This window comes from Schistocerca serialis, chromosome 6 (genome assembly GCF_023864345.2).
Source record: "Schistocerca serialis cubense isolate TAMUIC-IGC-003099 chromosome 6, iqSchSeri2.2, whole genome shotgun sequence".
Taxonomy (NCBI): domain Eukaryota; kingdom Metazoa; phylum Arthropoda; class Insecta; order Orthoptera; family Acrididae; genus Schistocerca; species Schistocerca serialis.
Genome location: NC_064643.1, coordinates 48,580,845 through 48,596,542, shown reverse-complemented (window position 1 = coordinate 48,596,542; position 15,698 = coordinate 48,580,845). Strand labels below are relative to the sequence as shown.

Below are 15,698 nucleotides of genomic sequence, written 5' to 3'. Positions count from 1 at the left end.
ATCCACTGTTTGATGGGGTTACACAGATGGCATCAGAAGCAGCTTCGGCCAATCTACTTGGAAGATTCTTTCATGCCTTTTGGTTCACAGATCCAGCACAAAGACAGGGCACGCGGCAGCCACCGTTACAGTCGCAGACATCGCCTCCGACAGCACATGGGAAATGCTCATGGACATCAGCCTGGCGTCGCCATCACTGTCAAGTCGTGCCGGCAGCCTGTGATGCTGCCAGCAACAGGATCACACCTGCCCACCCAGCCAGAGCACCCAGACATCGTCCTATGCGGCCCACCTGTCGTATCGTCTGCCTCTGCATCTACGAGTGCCAATGCGCACTCTGCGGTCGGTTTCCCGGTCGGCATTTTCGACCGAGCACAGTGTGTATACCGGTGTGAGGGTGCGTGCTCAGCATCTACCTCTGCAACTGTGTCAGCATTCTTTCCTCCCCTCAACCGTCACTTTCCATTTCCGTACCCAACGTCGGGGCAGATTGCAGGCAGGGAGTGGGGGTGAACTGCGATGCCCCGTGCCGTCAAATATCAAGAACGGTGCAAGAAGGATCGACCACAGCAGAGATACTACACAACAGAGCAGTATTACAAGTTGCCAACTAGATGAGAGGAAGAAGCCAAGCCTCTCATAGTTCTGAGGCATTACCAGGGTCAGGAGGACAGTTCTATTTTGAGGTCAGTTACTGCTCACTTCCAAGAAGCTCCTGTCAGAGTAAAGTCACTGTGCTGCCTACTCGCCAAGAGACAGCCTGTGTCAAACACAAATACGTGTGTGCGGTTTCGTAGCTACAGCCTAGCCTGGCAAGCAGGATAAGTTTTGTTGTAATGACTAAAGTATACATCATAATGAATGGACACCATTCAGATCTAACATGCAGGATGTAGAAGAATTGTGTGCAAAAATTAAACTAATTGTACATTACAGTCTGGAGACGTAGCTTCAAACTATGTGGGTTAAGGATGGAAAAGATCCTCTGCGGATTAATAATCAAATTTGGAAAATTATGAGGAAACAGATTGTTGCACTCTCGGTTCACAAAAGAATGAGCAAATGTTGACACGAAAAGGTTAGTAGCCATTTGTGCATCTGTAAGATCATTGAGTGAAGCATAAAACAACTTCCACTGTCATAGACTTGACAGTGATGGCGACGCCAGGCTGATGTCCATGAGCATTTCCCATGTGCTGTCGGAGGCGATGTCTGCGACTGTAACGGTGGCTGCCGCATGCCCTGTCTTTGTGCTGGATCTGTGAACCAAAAGGCATGAAAGAATCTTCCAAGTAGATTGGCCGAAGCTGCTTCTGATGCCATCTGTGTAACCCCACCAAACAGTGAAAGATCTTGCTGAGAACCCAAAGAAATTCTGGTCATACATAAAATCATTAAACAGGCATACGATCATTTGATTGTGGCACAGACTCCCACCTGGGGGACATAGAAATAGGGAAAGCAACTAAAAGAATTGAAAACAAATAAGTCACAGGTCCAGATGGAATCTAAATTTGGTTTTACAGAGTACTCTGCTGAATTCGCCTCTACTTAGCTTGCAGTAATTGTGGCTCTCTCACCCAACAAAATGTTCCGAGCAGCTGGAAAAAAGTGCAGCAGGTGACTCCTGTACATAAAAAAGGTAGCAGAATGGACCCACATAACTACAAACCGATATCCTTAACATCTGTCTGCAGTAGAATTCTTGAACAAATCTCGAGTTTGAATATAATATTTCTTGAGGCAGAAAAGCTTATGTCCATAAATAAGCAAGGATTTAGATAGCATCACTCGTGCAAAAGTCGTGTTGCCCCATTCCTACAAACCATCAATGAAGTGCTGGCAGATTCCCTATTCCTCGATTTGAAAAAAAGCATTTGACACGGTACTCCACAGTTGACAGTACAGCTACAAGTACAGATTAGATTCCTAGATATGTGAGTGGTTCGAAGATTTCTTAACCAATCGAACCCAGTAAGTTGTCCTCGATGGTGTGTTTCATCAGAGATCTGAGTATCATCAGGGGTGCCCCAGTGAGAGGACCACTCTTGTCCTCTACATACATAAACAACCTGACAGACATAGCGAACAGCAATCTGCAGCTGTCTGATAACGATTGGCGTACAGCAAGATGTCATCGTTGAATGACTATTAGAGTATACAGGATGACTTGGACACAATTTCTAGTTGGTGTGACACATGGCAGATTGCTTTAAATGAAGAAAAAATGTGTAAGTTAATGTGGATCTGTAGGAATAACAATCCTGTAAAGGTGTATAAGCATTAGCAATGTGCCGCTTGACACAGTCACCTCCATTAAACATGTAGCTGTAATGCTGCAAAGTGATACCAGGTGGAACGAGCACATACAGTCAGTAGCAGGGAAGGCATATTCTCGACCTCATTTTATTGGGAGAATTTTGCAGACATGCAGCTTTTTTACAAAGGAGGCAGCTTATAGAACACTAGCGCAACCCATTCTTGAGCACTACTGAAGTGTTTCGGATCCCCAGCAGGTCAGATTAAAGGAAGACATCGAAGAAATTCAGAGGCATGTTACTAGATTTGTTACTGGGAGATTCAACCGACAGGCAAGTACTGTTGAGACAATTTGGGAACTCAAACGAGAATACCTGGAGGGAAGATGACACTCTGTTCGTGAGACACTATTACGGAAATTCAGCAACCCAGTATTCGAGGCCGACTGCCGACCGATTCTCCTGCCGCCAACATATATTTTGGTTAAGGACCACGACGGTAAGACGAGTGAAATTAGGTTCGTATGGAGGCATACAGACAGTTGCTTTCCCCTCACTCTATTTGTGAGTGGAACAGGGAAGAAAGTGATTAATAGTGGTATGTGGTAACCACCGCCATGCAGAGTATGTATGTAGATGTAGAAGGATGTGAATCACCATATGAAGATGGGGTGAGTGATTTCTAATAGTGACAACTGTTTTTAAATTTTGTGGTACGTTTGAAAGTGTAAAAGCAAATGAATAACAGTGTATTTTCTAAAGATTACACATTATAATGTACGATTAAAAGAATTCTCACGTATTTCAACATGACTATGTAGTTCTTTGCAAACATATGTTTACTATAAGCAGTAGGTGCTTTATTCTGGAAAACACAAGTAGGTAACTTGCATTCCACCAGACAGTGACATTAAGCTCGGTGGCCCCGCGTCACTTTCTGAGAGGAGTAAGCTGTGCGACAGCACCCGGTTTGACCCTCTCCCTCGTCTTTCGTCTGTGACACTACAATATATACACCACTATGGTGATCTATACCCACACAGACAGCTCTCATACTTCGCAAAGGAGAGGTGGCTGCAGGCACGGAGGACAGGGAAAACCTTTCCAACTGAGTGGCCGAACCTGCTCTTCGGGCTCTCCCAGCCATTTGCGCCATATGACTTTCGTTTGCTCACTTATTAGCTGGGGTCATCCTGAGCAGCTAGTATTCCAAAGCATTAAATATGACTTTGAACTAAACACAGAAAATCTGACAATGAACAAACATACACTGGATACGGCCAAGACTGATGGAACAAAGGTCTTGTTAGATTATCACCAATCTCATACTGGATCAAGGCCTACAGTTGAAACATCTGATAGATAAGTTATTAGCCACTGTGATCGAAGATCATTTTACGTGGAAAGAGCATGTCAACTCCACTTGCAAGAAGATTAGCTGCAATATTTATTTAATGAAAATTCCTTCAAATCTATCAATTCCTTCTGTGGTCACGCAAGTCTAATACATATTAATACACTCACATTTGAGGCTGAAATTTAAGGTAGGTTAGCCACACTCTACACTGACAGGATATTCGGGCTTAAAAAGAGAGCATTTACAACAACTGCTAATACAAGCAAAGGCCAATATTGTAGTAACTACAGTGGAACCTCGCACAGTGTTTCAGAATCTCACTCTTAGTGCGAAACATTCGTTAAGTGAAACAATTTATCCTCTATAAATTAATGTAAAATACAATCGTGCGTTATGTGCAGAAAAAGTACTAAAAGGTTTATCTTATTCGTACCATTTATTTAAAGAAAATTATACATACAGTTTTATGTACTTTATTATTCACAATACATAACTAATTCTTTTTTGCTAGGAAGCTATCTATATAATTTGTTTCTGCCGACACTTCCAACATGTGGCAAAAATGCGACACAGCATTATTGTCAAATACATTTTTAGCACCCATAGCCATTGCTTTATTGGGGCGACGATTTTCAATGTATGATGCAACTTCCTGCTGTGAAACACACTGCAACTCCACAAACTCTTTGGTGGCCAATTCTTGGCTGTGATGTTCCACAAGCTCACTGATATCATTGTTATCCACTTCTAGTCCCGTGCTCTTGGCCAAAGACACAATCCTGTTGACTACAAAGTCCACAGGTACTAACTCAAATGCCTCAGTCACATTCAACAATGCACTCCAGCCAAAGCTTCTTCGAAGCAGAAGTTAGAGTTTTCTTGGTAACCCCCATCCCATGCTTTTTCAATCATCTTGATGTAGGCAATGATGTTGAAGTGACATTTCCAAATCCCTCTGAGAGTGAGATTGGTGGCTTCAGTCAACTGAAAGCAATCCCCAAAGAGTGCTTCAGTGTAGAGCTTCTTAAACTTAGAAATAATTTGCTGGTCCTTACACTGGAGGAACAGTGTGGTGCTGGGAGGCAGAAATTGGATCTCGATGAACTGAAATTCTTTAAGGAGGTGGTCTTGTAGACCTGGAGAATGGGCAGGAATGTTGTCCATGGTAAGCAAAACATTGAATGGCAGATTCGTCTCAAGCAAATATTTTTTCACTGAAGCACCAAACACTTGCACTGGTCCAATCACAAAATAGATCATGTGCCACCCAAGCCTTGTTGGATCTCCAATTCACATTTAACCTTCTTTTCTGGACTTTACACTTCTTGAAGACTTGAAGAGTTTCTGAATGGTAACACGCAGTGATTTATTTTCAAATCACAGAATATCAGTGTGACGTAGTCTTTCACTGGTTTGTGACTGGGCAAAGTTTTCTGCTCTGCTGTTATGAAGGTATGCTTTGGCATCTTTTTCAAGAATAGATCTGTTTATTTGTTTCACTTTGTTTTAGGGTGCAAAAACAACTAGGGTTATACACGCCCATCTAAAAACTGAAGAACATGAAGGCAAAAAGAGAGCAGTTAAAAATGACTATACGTCAATCCCAATAGATGGAAGAGAAGAGAGCTGAAAACATGGGACGTGGAGAAACGTCTACAAAATATAACACAGAGAGACAGAGATCCAGAATCAAAAATTAAATTGCGTTTGCCATACTGCTATGACGGATGAAAAGTAAAATGCAGCTGAAAGACTGTGCATCATTCGTTAAAATGGTTGATAACTCAGATGGCAAACACAAACGAGAATGTAAGTAGTTGAGAAAAGGGCATTCTGTCAGGAAAGTTGAGCGCAATGTGCACAAAGTGGTGGGGCAGTACCACTTAACAACTGGCGATGTCTAAAAAGAGTGGCCAATACGCAACCTAGTTAAAATGACTTCCTGGCAGTGAGGGGGCCGAGAGGTCATCCAAGCCACTGGGAGAGGCTTGATAACCCAGAGCTTGTTCCCATGAAGGAAGGTCCAGTGGTGATGACAAAGTGACACCACCTGCTGCATATGGCAACACAGAAATCTCGGAGGGAATTTAAGAACTAGCAGGCTGATGTACAAGGAATGTAGTCTTGGCAGCAGCGTAAGTGGCCTCGTTTCCTGTCAGACTGGAGTGGCCAGGATCCCACATAAACATCACAGTGGCTCCATCATGTGTGAACAAATGACAGCTTTCACGGACCCGTTGCACTAAGGGATGGACGCTGTACAGCACACAGAGGCTCTGAATGGCACTAAGAGTGTATGAGCAGATGACACAATTGAAAAGCCTGTGTTGACGGATGTGCAGCGTGGCTTGATAAAGGGCAAAGAGCTCTGCTGTAAATACTGAGCAGTGTTCAGGAAGCTGATACCAAAAAATGTCGGCACGAATTATGAAGGCACACCCGACACCACAGTCAATCTGAGAGCCATCAGTGTACACAAAGGTACTATCATGAAATTCCATGTGAAGGTCAAGTAACTGAAGGCAATAGAGTGAGGCTGAAGTAGTGTCCTCGGGAAGAGAACGAAAGCCAAGGTGAACACGGGCCGCCGTACGAATCCAAGGTGGTGAAGGGTTCACACTCACTGGGAAAGTTGCAGGTGGAGTGAAGTTAAGTTGCAACAGCAAGAGCCAAAAGCAAACTCCAAGAGGTAGCAGAGAAGAGGGACACACCCCACACTGGCGACCAAAGGGGTATTGAAGAAGGAGGCATAGGATGGGTGGCCACGCATTGCAGACAAACGGCACGCGTATCTGCTGAGGAGAGACTCACGGAGATACGACAGTGGTGGTTCGGCACGTTCTGCATACAGACTCAACTGGGCTGGTGTGAAAGGTGGCAGTGGCCAAACGGATGCCATGTGTGGGTATAGTATTGAGACGGGGTAAGAGAGACTGATGTGCAGATGGGTAAACTAAACACCTATAGTCTAGTTTCGAACGGAGAAAGGAGCGGTACAAACGGAGGAGGGTGGTTCGATCTGCTCTCCAGGAAGTACCATTGAGGACACGTAGGACATTGAGGGACCACATACAGTAGGCTGCCAGGGAAGACACTTGGGAGGATTAAAACAGTTTCCTCTGAAGCATGAGCCCCAGGAATCTCATAGTTTTAATAAACAGAAGATAGTGGAAGAAACCAATTGTGCCTCCAGAAATTCATATAAATGGTTTTGTCAGTGGAAGAAAGGAAGCCATTGTCGATCCTCCATGAATAAATATGATCGAGATATCACTGAAAATGTTGCGCTATGAGGCAAGTCCATGGAGAACTTCAATAGATGGCAAAATTGTGAACGAAAAGGGAGCCAGTGATGCCCAGCGGAAGACAGGCCATTATACAATAAATGGCAATAGTGAAGAGGAAAACTGATTTGCACCGTTTTCCTGAATAAAGGTGTCCGACAAGGCAGAACACAAATGTACCTGAAAAACTTTGTCTTTTTAAAGACCCCTGAAGGAAACAAGGCACGCAGCCTCTGAAGCCCCACGTGTAGAGTGTACGGAGGATGCCAGTCCTCCAGCAGGTGTCATAGGTTTTATGCAAATCGAGAAACACTGACACAGTCTGGGATTTCTGCAGAAAACCATTCATGATATGGGTGGACAAAGTGGCGAGACAGTCAACTGCAGAACGCCACATTCAAAATACACACTGTGCAGGGGCTAGTAAATTGCATCGACAAGCCACCATACCAGCCGGGCATGAATCATACGTTCCATCATCTTGCAAACACAGCTGGTGAGAGAAATGGAGTAGTAGCTGGAAGGAACGTGTTTGTCCTTACCTGGCGTATGTATGGGTATGATAGTGGCTTTAGACCAGCATCTCTGAAATGTGCCCTCTGCCTTGATGCGGTTGTATGCATCAAGCAGAAAGGGCCTGGCTGCAAGAGAAAGATGCTGCAACATCTGAATGTGAACATCACCTGGCCCTGGGGTGGAGGATCAGGATAAAGTGAGAGCATGATCTAGCTCCCTCATAGTAAAGGCGACATTGTAGCACTCAGGATTCTGAGAAATGAAGGGTATCGCCCGAGGCTCTTCCCGCTCGTATCCGATGGAGGAAGGCAGGGTGATGTGGGAAGAGCTTGAAATATCCGCAAAATGGCGGCCCAAGATGTTGGAGATAGCAATAGGGTCCACGATGACATCGTCTGCTAATGTCAGATCACAAACTGGGGAATGGATCTCGGCCCCAGAGAGCCATCGGAGGATGCCCCAACGACAGAAGAGAGAGTGGAACTGTATGGAAACCTACTTGCTTTTTCCGTTACGTGGACGACACATTCGTCATCTGGCCACATGGTATGGATAAACTCCTTGACTTCCTTACACATCTAAACTCCATACACCCCAACATCAAATTCACTATGTAGACTGAAATGGAGGGTAAATTACCTTTTCTTGACATCTTGGTCAAGAGAAGGGCTGACGGCACCCTAGGTCATGGGGTGTATCGGAAGACAACGCACACTGATCTGTATTTGCACGCAGACAGCTGCCACCACATTTCACAGAGGAATGGGGTACTTAAAACTCTAGTACATAGGGCGCGCACTATCTCTGACGCAGAGAGTCTACCCCAGGAATTGGAACATCTGAGAACTGTATTTCGAAAAAATGTGTACTCAGAGTGGCAGATTCAACGTGCTCTCCGCCCAACCACTGCAGCACAACCTGTTAAGATGGATGAAGTCACGAGGGAGGAGGTAGGCACTGCATTTATTCCATTCACAGGCGCACTCTCGGGGAAAATCGCCCGCATTCTGAAGAAACACCGGGTCGGAACTGTGTTTTGTCCTCCAAATAAAACTCGTGCACTGGTGGGGAGCGCCAAAGATGACCTCGGTTTGAGGAAGGCCGGCATGTACCAGATTCAGTGTCAATGTGGCAAGTCGTATATTGGTCAGACGATGCGTACCGTCGAGGATCGATGCCGTGAACACCAGAGGCACACTCGACTGATGTATCCGAGCAAGTCGGCGGTCGCTGAACATTGTTTGTCGGAAAATCACGCCATGGAGTATAACCGCACGAGGGTTCTGGTACAGACGTCGAGATACTGGGACAGCGTTGTTAGAGAGGCCATCGAAATTCGCACCAATGACGACCTCATAAACCGTGACTGTGGCTATAATCTTAGCAATGCTTGGGAACCAGTGATTGGATTAATCAAGAGTAAATCGAGCAAACGTATAGTTGTGACGACCATGGCGGACAGAGCCATCACACCGAAGTCATCTCAGACGCCGTCGCAATCTGTTCCACCGCGCAACCGTGGCGCGGGGCATGGACGGCGGAGGGAGCGCGCCGCGGGCGGAGGGTATTTAAATCGGCCGCCGCCGCCGCGACAAAACCCAGTTCCCTCTGAGCAGCCATAGCGTACGGATCTCCGTGCCGGCACGTTCACAGGAGCTCAGTCCGTCAGTTCACCTGATGATGGCGACATGTATGATCGCCGAAATATTGTGCCCATTGGACACTATAGACCGGCAGCACACCCGTGGATATTTTGATTATCAAATACGCCAGGAGAAACTCAAGAATCACTCTAAAAGGTGATAGACATTCATATGGAAGGAAAAATATACTGCAAAGGCTGGACCCCATGGTAGGCAAGCACGAACCTGCCAAAGAGTACTGCGCTCGTTAAGTGAGTCAGTTGTTTACAATTTGTTTTGCTTGTTATACTAATTGCATGTTATGGGAGGTGCATGTTAAGTGAGGTTCCACAGTACTTCAACAATTATAATTTACTGATTGTGTATTCCTTGTATGTCTTGAACATTGTTATGTTTGTAACACAGGCTGATGAAATAAGCATACCGAATATCGACATTCATAACTGCAATACACAAAACAGATGGGCTCATCATTATTGTTTACACTCACTCAAATATTTTTAAGGGTGGTAAATGTATAAATAATAGTATATTATGTGTATGGTATGATACGAAAGCTGTCCAAGACTTTAAAGTTGTTATGGACAAATAAAAGTTATTATTATATGTTCATAATATGCACCACGTAAATTATCATTGGATACTTGTCCCATGTGTAGTATAGATTTTCTCACTTTATCCTGCAGTTTTAGTTTTTATAATAAAAAGTTCATTACATATGATAAAGTGTATGTAATATGGTGCTAATATAAATACCAGGTTAAGCTACAGCCCAGGTTAAGCTACAGCTCAATCTGTTACCAAACCTTTATTTCACACTCATATTCATTGGCCTTGCCAATTCACAAGCAAATTATTGCCTGCCAACCTAACCTAGATCTTGGGATACACTACAGGTAAGTCTGGTACCAGAGTCAAAATTTCAGATGGGATCCACTATCAGAATCTCACTAACCTTTATTTATTTATTTATTTATTTATTTATTTTTTTTGGGAGGGGGGGGGGGGGGTCACAATGTCTGACATTTACAAATGAAATACAAAAACCAAAATTTCCCAAATACCATCCACATGACATAAGTCATCATACTTCAAAGAATACGATCGCACATATTCTTCAGACCCCCAAAATTTTCAGGTAAGACAGAGACAGTAATACACACAACAAATACTTTATAACACTGGCTGCAAATGTTACTCTGAGACAAGGAAGTTTGCAGAGGAGAGGGAACTGTTTTGTGCAACATCAAATCAGCTGAATATATGTCATTAAAAAGCATGTAAATACTCAGCCTGTTGCCATATTTACATAAATTCTGTTTAACAATCAGCAAACTGACATTCCACATATTGTGTGGCATATAACTTACATGGTGTACAGCATGATATGTAATTAGTGACATGCAATTTATTTTTGTAACAAATTGTCTGAAAAGAATTTAATTAATTAGCTTCTAGTATTCCCACTCAATACAAGTATTTTCTCTTTGGCTGAAAGACTGGTACGCAAATTAACAACAAGGAAAAACAACATGCAGTGACATATAAATGAACAAAAAACAATCATTATGCAATGGAAAAAGTTATGAAATCAGCATTATTAACTGCTTCGAGTGGGGGCGAGGTGGGGAGGGAGAACCATGTTGGTATAAATGCACCAAGAGACACACACACTGAAATTCTTGTCTCGACTACAAAATATTCATTTTATTTCTTCCTTGCATGTTTCAGCTCTTCACCACTGTCGAATGAACAGAACACTGGCAATAAAAACTAATGTTTCCAACTTACTCTTACCTGATGCTTGGTAAGAGTAAGTGGGACACAATATTTTGTACTGGGTGTCCTGTTTCTCAGTCAATTGCAAAATGCATGTGAGGAAGAAATAAAATAAATATTTTGTGGTCAAGGCAGGAGTTTCACTGTAAGTGCAAAATGTGAACACCAGGTGCCATAAAGCTTTCATACAATATGCATCCAAGATTGCAGGAGGGCACGTGTAATCTGGGGATGTGTGCTTGGCAGAGGTTCCAGGAAACCAATTTGCTCCTCAGTCATTACTTAAAAACTAACTTAGTAACTTACCCTTTGAGCACCCCATTTGGAGTTATCCATATTGTCGCAAACTGCTAGCCCAAGGTTCCTTTATTTCATGTCTTCTCCTCCCTGGAACTATAAGGTCACTTGTTTAAGAGTCTACTAAACTAGTAAATGCAGAAGCTGTTTTATTCATTAATGAGTGTGTGTGATATATATATATATATATACATGTATATATATATATATATATATATATATATATATATATATATATATATATATATATATATATATATATATATATATATATATATATATATATATATATATATATATATATATGGGAGAGCAGGGATGGCAGCTGGGTGATTAATAGTAAAAGCTACTGCAATATCAGAACAGAACCCGCCTCCGTGGCCAAGGTCACTAACATATGCTTGTGCGGTGGCACTCGACCTGATGGTAAGCCAGTTTGAATCCTGACGGTGGAAAAAATCTTCATTGCCAGTAGTTGGCCGGCAAGGAGAGGAGAGGTGGTGGCATAAAGTTCCTGATCACAAGTTTGTGCCAATGTCTGGTTTAAATACCAAACCTCTCCACCGTATAAAGTGAGGGCATGTGTTGACTATGATCTATCCATCGATGGGGATGTTTAGTTTGGCGGCCGCCTTGGTGTTATTCGCAAGGAATAGGCTATGCGCTGGCACTAGGTTTCACCCTCCACACACTCACAGTATTGCAAAAAAAGTAATGGGGCTTCTCGTACATAAATACCAGTACAATAAATAGTATAAACTAGAAAAGCACTTAGATATGCTCAAGAACAGTTATGAAACAATGGGGCACAAATTAACTTGTTAATGGAATTAGGGCTACTGAAGGAAACGAAGATCAAATAATAATGAATAAAATGCAAATTATAAAAATTGTTGGGTCGACAGAAGCGTCCGATCCATGCGTCAGCTTTGACCCGTGACGTAAGGATGTTGTCGGGTGTGACGTCATGACGGCGCGGAGTTTGGTTTGAGTGTGGCTGTCTCCAGTTCTGTTTTATCTTATTTTATTTACTTTTCTGATCTGTTCGTTCTATCTCGTGAGATTTTTTTTTTTTATTTAAAAACACTTATTACTTATTTTAATTATCTGTTTCCTCGAATTTCTGTTTTAGTTTATTATATTTATCTTTCTGATCTGTTCGTTCTATCCCGTGAGTTTTTTTGTTTTTTAAGACAAGAAAAACTAATCAGCTACTGAAGCATCTTTATCTTCTATGGGTTGCAGGGGTTACGACCCCTGGGGAGGTGGGTGGGTGTTCATGCATGGCTGTCTTCACTTACACGTTGTAGCTACGCAAGGCGTCTAAATTTAATTATATTTAATTTGCCCCCCACCCAAAACACCCCATTTCCCGCGCTTGTCCGTTAGTGTCATTAGGCTTCTTGTGGAAAGTGTGTGTGTTTGTGTCTCTTTCCGCCATATTTGTGACGTCATGGGTCAAAGCAGACGGGTGGGATCGGACGCTTCCGTATTTCCAAATTGTTACAGCTGTTGCCTCCTCACAAACCATGTCAGTTTGATTAACAGGGAAAGTTCACATCACAATTGTGCCAGCCCCAACTCTTTACTGGAATGTGCACAATGGTGCTATACTCAGCAGACAATAAGTCCAGAGGTGTACTACAGTTGAAATTCTTGGTTGTGGTGACAAAACTCCAAGCAACAAAGTGCACATCTGAAACCTATGACAATTTTAACTTAACAGATATCTGAATGTAGCTCCAGCCTGATGGAGTCATTAGTGTTGTTACATTTCCTTTTGCTGAGAATATGCCTAAGTTAACTGACAAAGAATGGAAGTAGATTTAACACTGGCTAATATGATAAGCCTCCAGTTTTCACCTTTCTGTGTTTCCTTCAGTGAACTGTAATTAAATTTCAGAGTAAATAAATACAACAAAGATAGCAACATTTGCATAGATGTATGCATAGCAGACAACACCAAGTACACAAAATTCCATGATATAATAATCAGTGAACATGTATTAATAACGAATTAAGAGGGTCCGCCTTTCTGCAAGAAAACAACTTTCTTTAATACTAAAATATGTTTCACCACAGTTGCAACATCCTCAGCATTAATTTGATTGTTTTTTAAATTACATTTGTACTATACACTTTTTAGCAGGAGAAAAAGTAAGTAAGTGCCACCTGGGATAAGTAATATACAACAATGATAAGCCTAAAACAGCAGCATATGACACTATATTATTAGAAAATATAGTTTAAATACAAAAATTCAGTTCAGACATTGCCCTAACACCTCACGTTGCAGACTTCATGGCATATTAATTTTGATTTGTGATTGACTTTTGTTTGCAACCACAGGGTGCACACAATATAAAACAAGGCACAATACAAATGCAACTTAAAGAACAAAACACTGCTGTAACATTTTCCTAACATACATAAAATCTGAATGTATGTATTTCAGGGATAAAAAACAAAAAACAATAACAACAATGAGGATGTCACAACTGAGGTGAGACATGTATGAATATTTAAAAAAAAAAATGCTCTTGCAAAAAGGCTGACCCTTTTAATTCATTATTACTTATATTCTGCAAGCATGAGCATAGAGCTTAAAATTTCATTAAAAATGCAACTGTAAATTGGATAAGCACATAGAATATATATGTGGAAAACTAATTTTTGACCTGCAACTCCCACATAAACTCAGCTACCTAGACACAAATATTATAACAACGATATACCATGAACTAATTCATTCTACATTAATTTACGACAATTTCATGGGAAGGCACCTTCAAATCAAACATTAACAGAGACCCAAAATGTAAAAGAGAGCAATAGGAATGACAGCCAGCCTTTACTGGAGAAAATCATTAACGCCAGCATTTAAAGCACTTAAATATTATGAAGCATGAACAGACATGAACTTTTCGGATGGGCAGAATTAAAATGTTCAGAAAACTCCATAAAAAACCGTGACACAAGGCACTGTCACTTCTTATATGAGCCCACAGACAACACTATGAAAAGCCATCATATGTAGCCTATGTCCAAACGACCTAGGAAAACTCCTTTCAAACTTGTGAGGGATAAAAAAAATATATTTTCAAAACATCTTTGATAGAAAACTGTTACTACAGTATAAATGATTTTACTCATACCACAGTGTAACACAAATTACAATTAATATTATGTACAAAACGGAGATGTCGCTAATATAAACACAAAACCTATTCATAAAAATATGAAAAACTCTTACACCATACAGAATTTATACACATACTGCATAGCTGCTTTAAGAAAAATGGTAATTAAAATTGTATAGGCCTAGAATATTGATGTACAAATAATAATTTGCTAAATCCTAGTTATTAAATACATGTTTACTTTTCAATGATTCTGATACGAATTTCGATTGATACACACAATGTACGTTGTCTATGGGCTCAATAAACATGTAAATGAACTCGAATACGATGATAAAATATTAATACAAGGAAAAGTCGGTTTGATGGCCCAAGAACGTCTAATAGTCTGCAATTAAAATCCCAAAAACAGTAGCGCACTTTTGGAATCTAGACAACAACTCTTTAACCACAATTAATTGGTACGCACAAAGGAAAGTAATACGAAATTAGTATGAAATGCTGATCATAAAGTGGCACACAGAGCCAACCAACTTGCACAACTGCAGAGAATTTATGTTTAACGTAGCCTATGACGCGAATTAAATCTATAACTGAGGGCAATCACAACTTTCATAAAATATTATTAAATGCGATAAGCCAATAGTCTGCAAATTGTATTACGCTATGTAAAAACCGAAGCATTAGTTTCTAGCTTCCGTACGGTGCATCTGTAATCACTTTATATTTTCATATCTTGACCACTTAACACAAATCATAGGAAAGAATTATATATACAAACATAGTTATTTTTCAGTATGTTACGTTTAGTACCAGCATTTGTGTTTAGCGGGGAATAGCTGTCATAATAGATGTTGCTTGGTAGAAATTTAGGAAAACTTTCGGCGATATTTCAAACGAGACCAGCATTCTGGGAGACGAAATATGTCAGAAATGATACACACAGCATATTTATTTCTGGCGAAAATATGCAAGCACTTGAACCGTTCGCGCTCAATACTTTCACAGTCATTTTTAGCGCCATGTTGTTTCGTACCAGTCGACCGCGCTAGCACTATCACATTTCGACCTTTCGATTTCAAATACAAATATAAATGTTTTATTCCACCGTTGAGCATATTTACATGGAATTGGTGTCGTCAGGAATAACATTATAATAATAACAATTACAATAATAATATAAACTTCTCCATTGCAAATATTATTAACTGTTGTTGATGATGTGGTCTTCAGTCCTGAGACTGGTTTGATGCAGCTGTCCATACGACTCTATCCTGTGCAAGCTTCTTCATCTCCCAGTACCTCCTGCAGCCTACATCCTTCTGAATCTGCTTAGTGTATTCATCTCTTGGTCTCCCTCTACGATTTTTACCCTCCACGCTGCCCTCCAATACTAAATTGGTGATCCCTCGATGTCTCAGGAC

The 15,698-nt window shown here is 41.4% G+C and overlaps 1 protein-coding gene across 1 annotated transcript in view; it reads right to left on the bottom strand.

Annotated features, from left to right (window-relative positions):
• LOC126484232 (uncharacterized) overlaps window positions 1–15,291 on the bottom strand; it is a 421,255-nt gene extending 405,964 nt beyond the window's left edge. Inside the window, exons 1-2 of the mRNA XM_050107648.1 lie at window positions 15,088–15,291; window positions 11,144–11,230 (exon numbers count right to left, since the gene is read on the bottom strand). Of these exons, the coding sequence (XP_049963605.1) occupies window positions 11,144–11,173 (30 nt within the window). The 5' untranslated portion in view covers window positions 11,174–11,230; window positions 15,088–15,291. The remainder of the gene's footprint in view (window positions 1–11,143; window positions 11,231–15,087) is intronic.
• Between the last annotated feature and the right edge of the window lie 407 nt (window positions 15,292–15,698).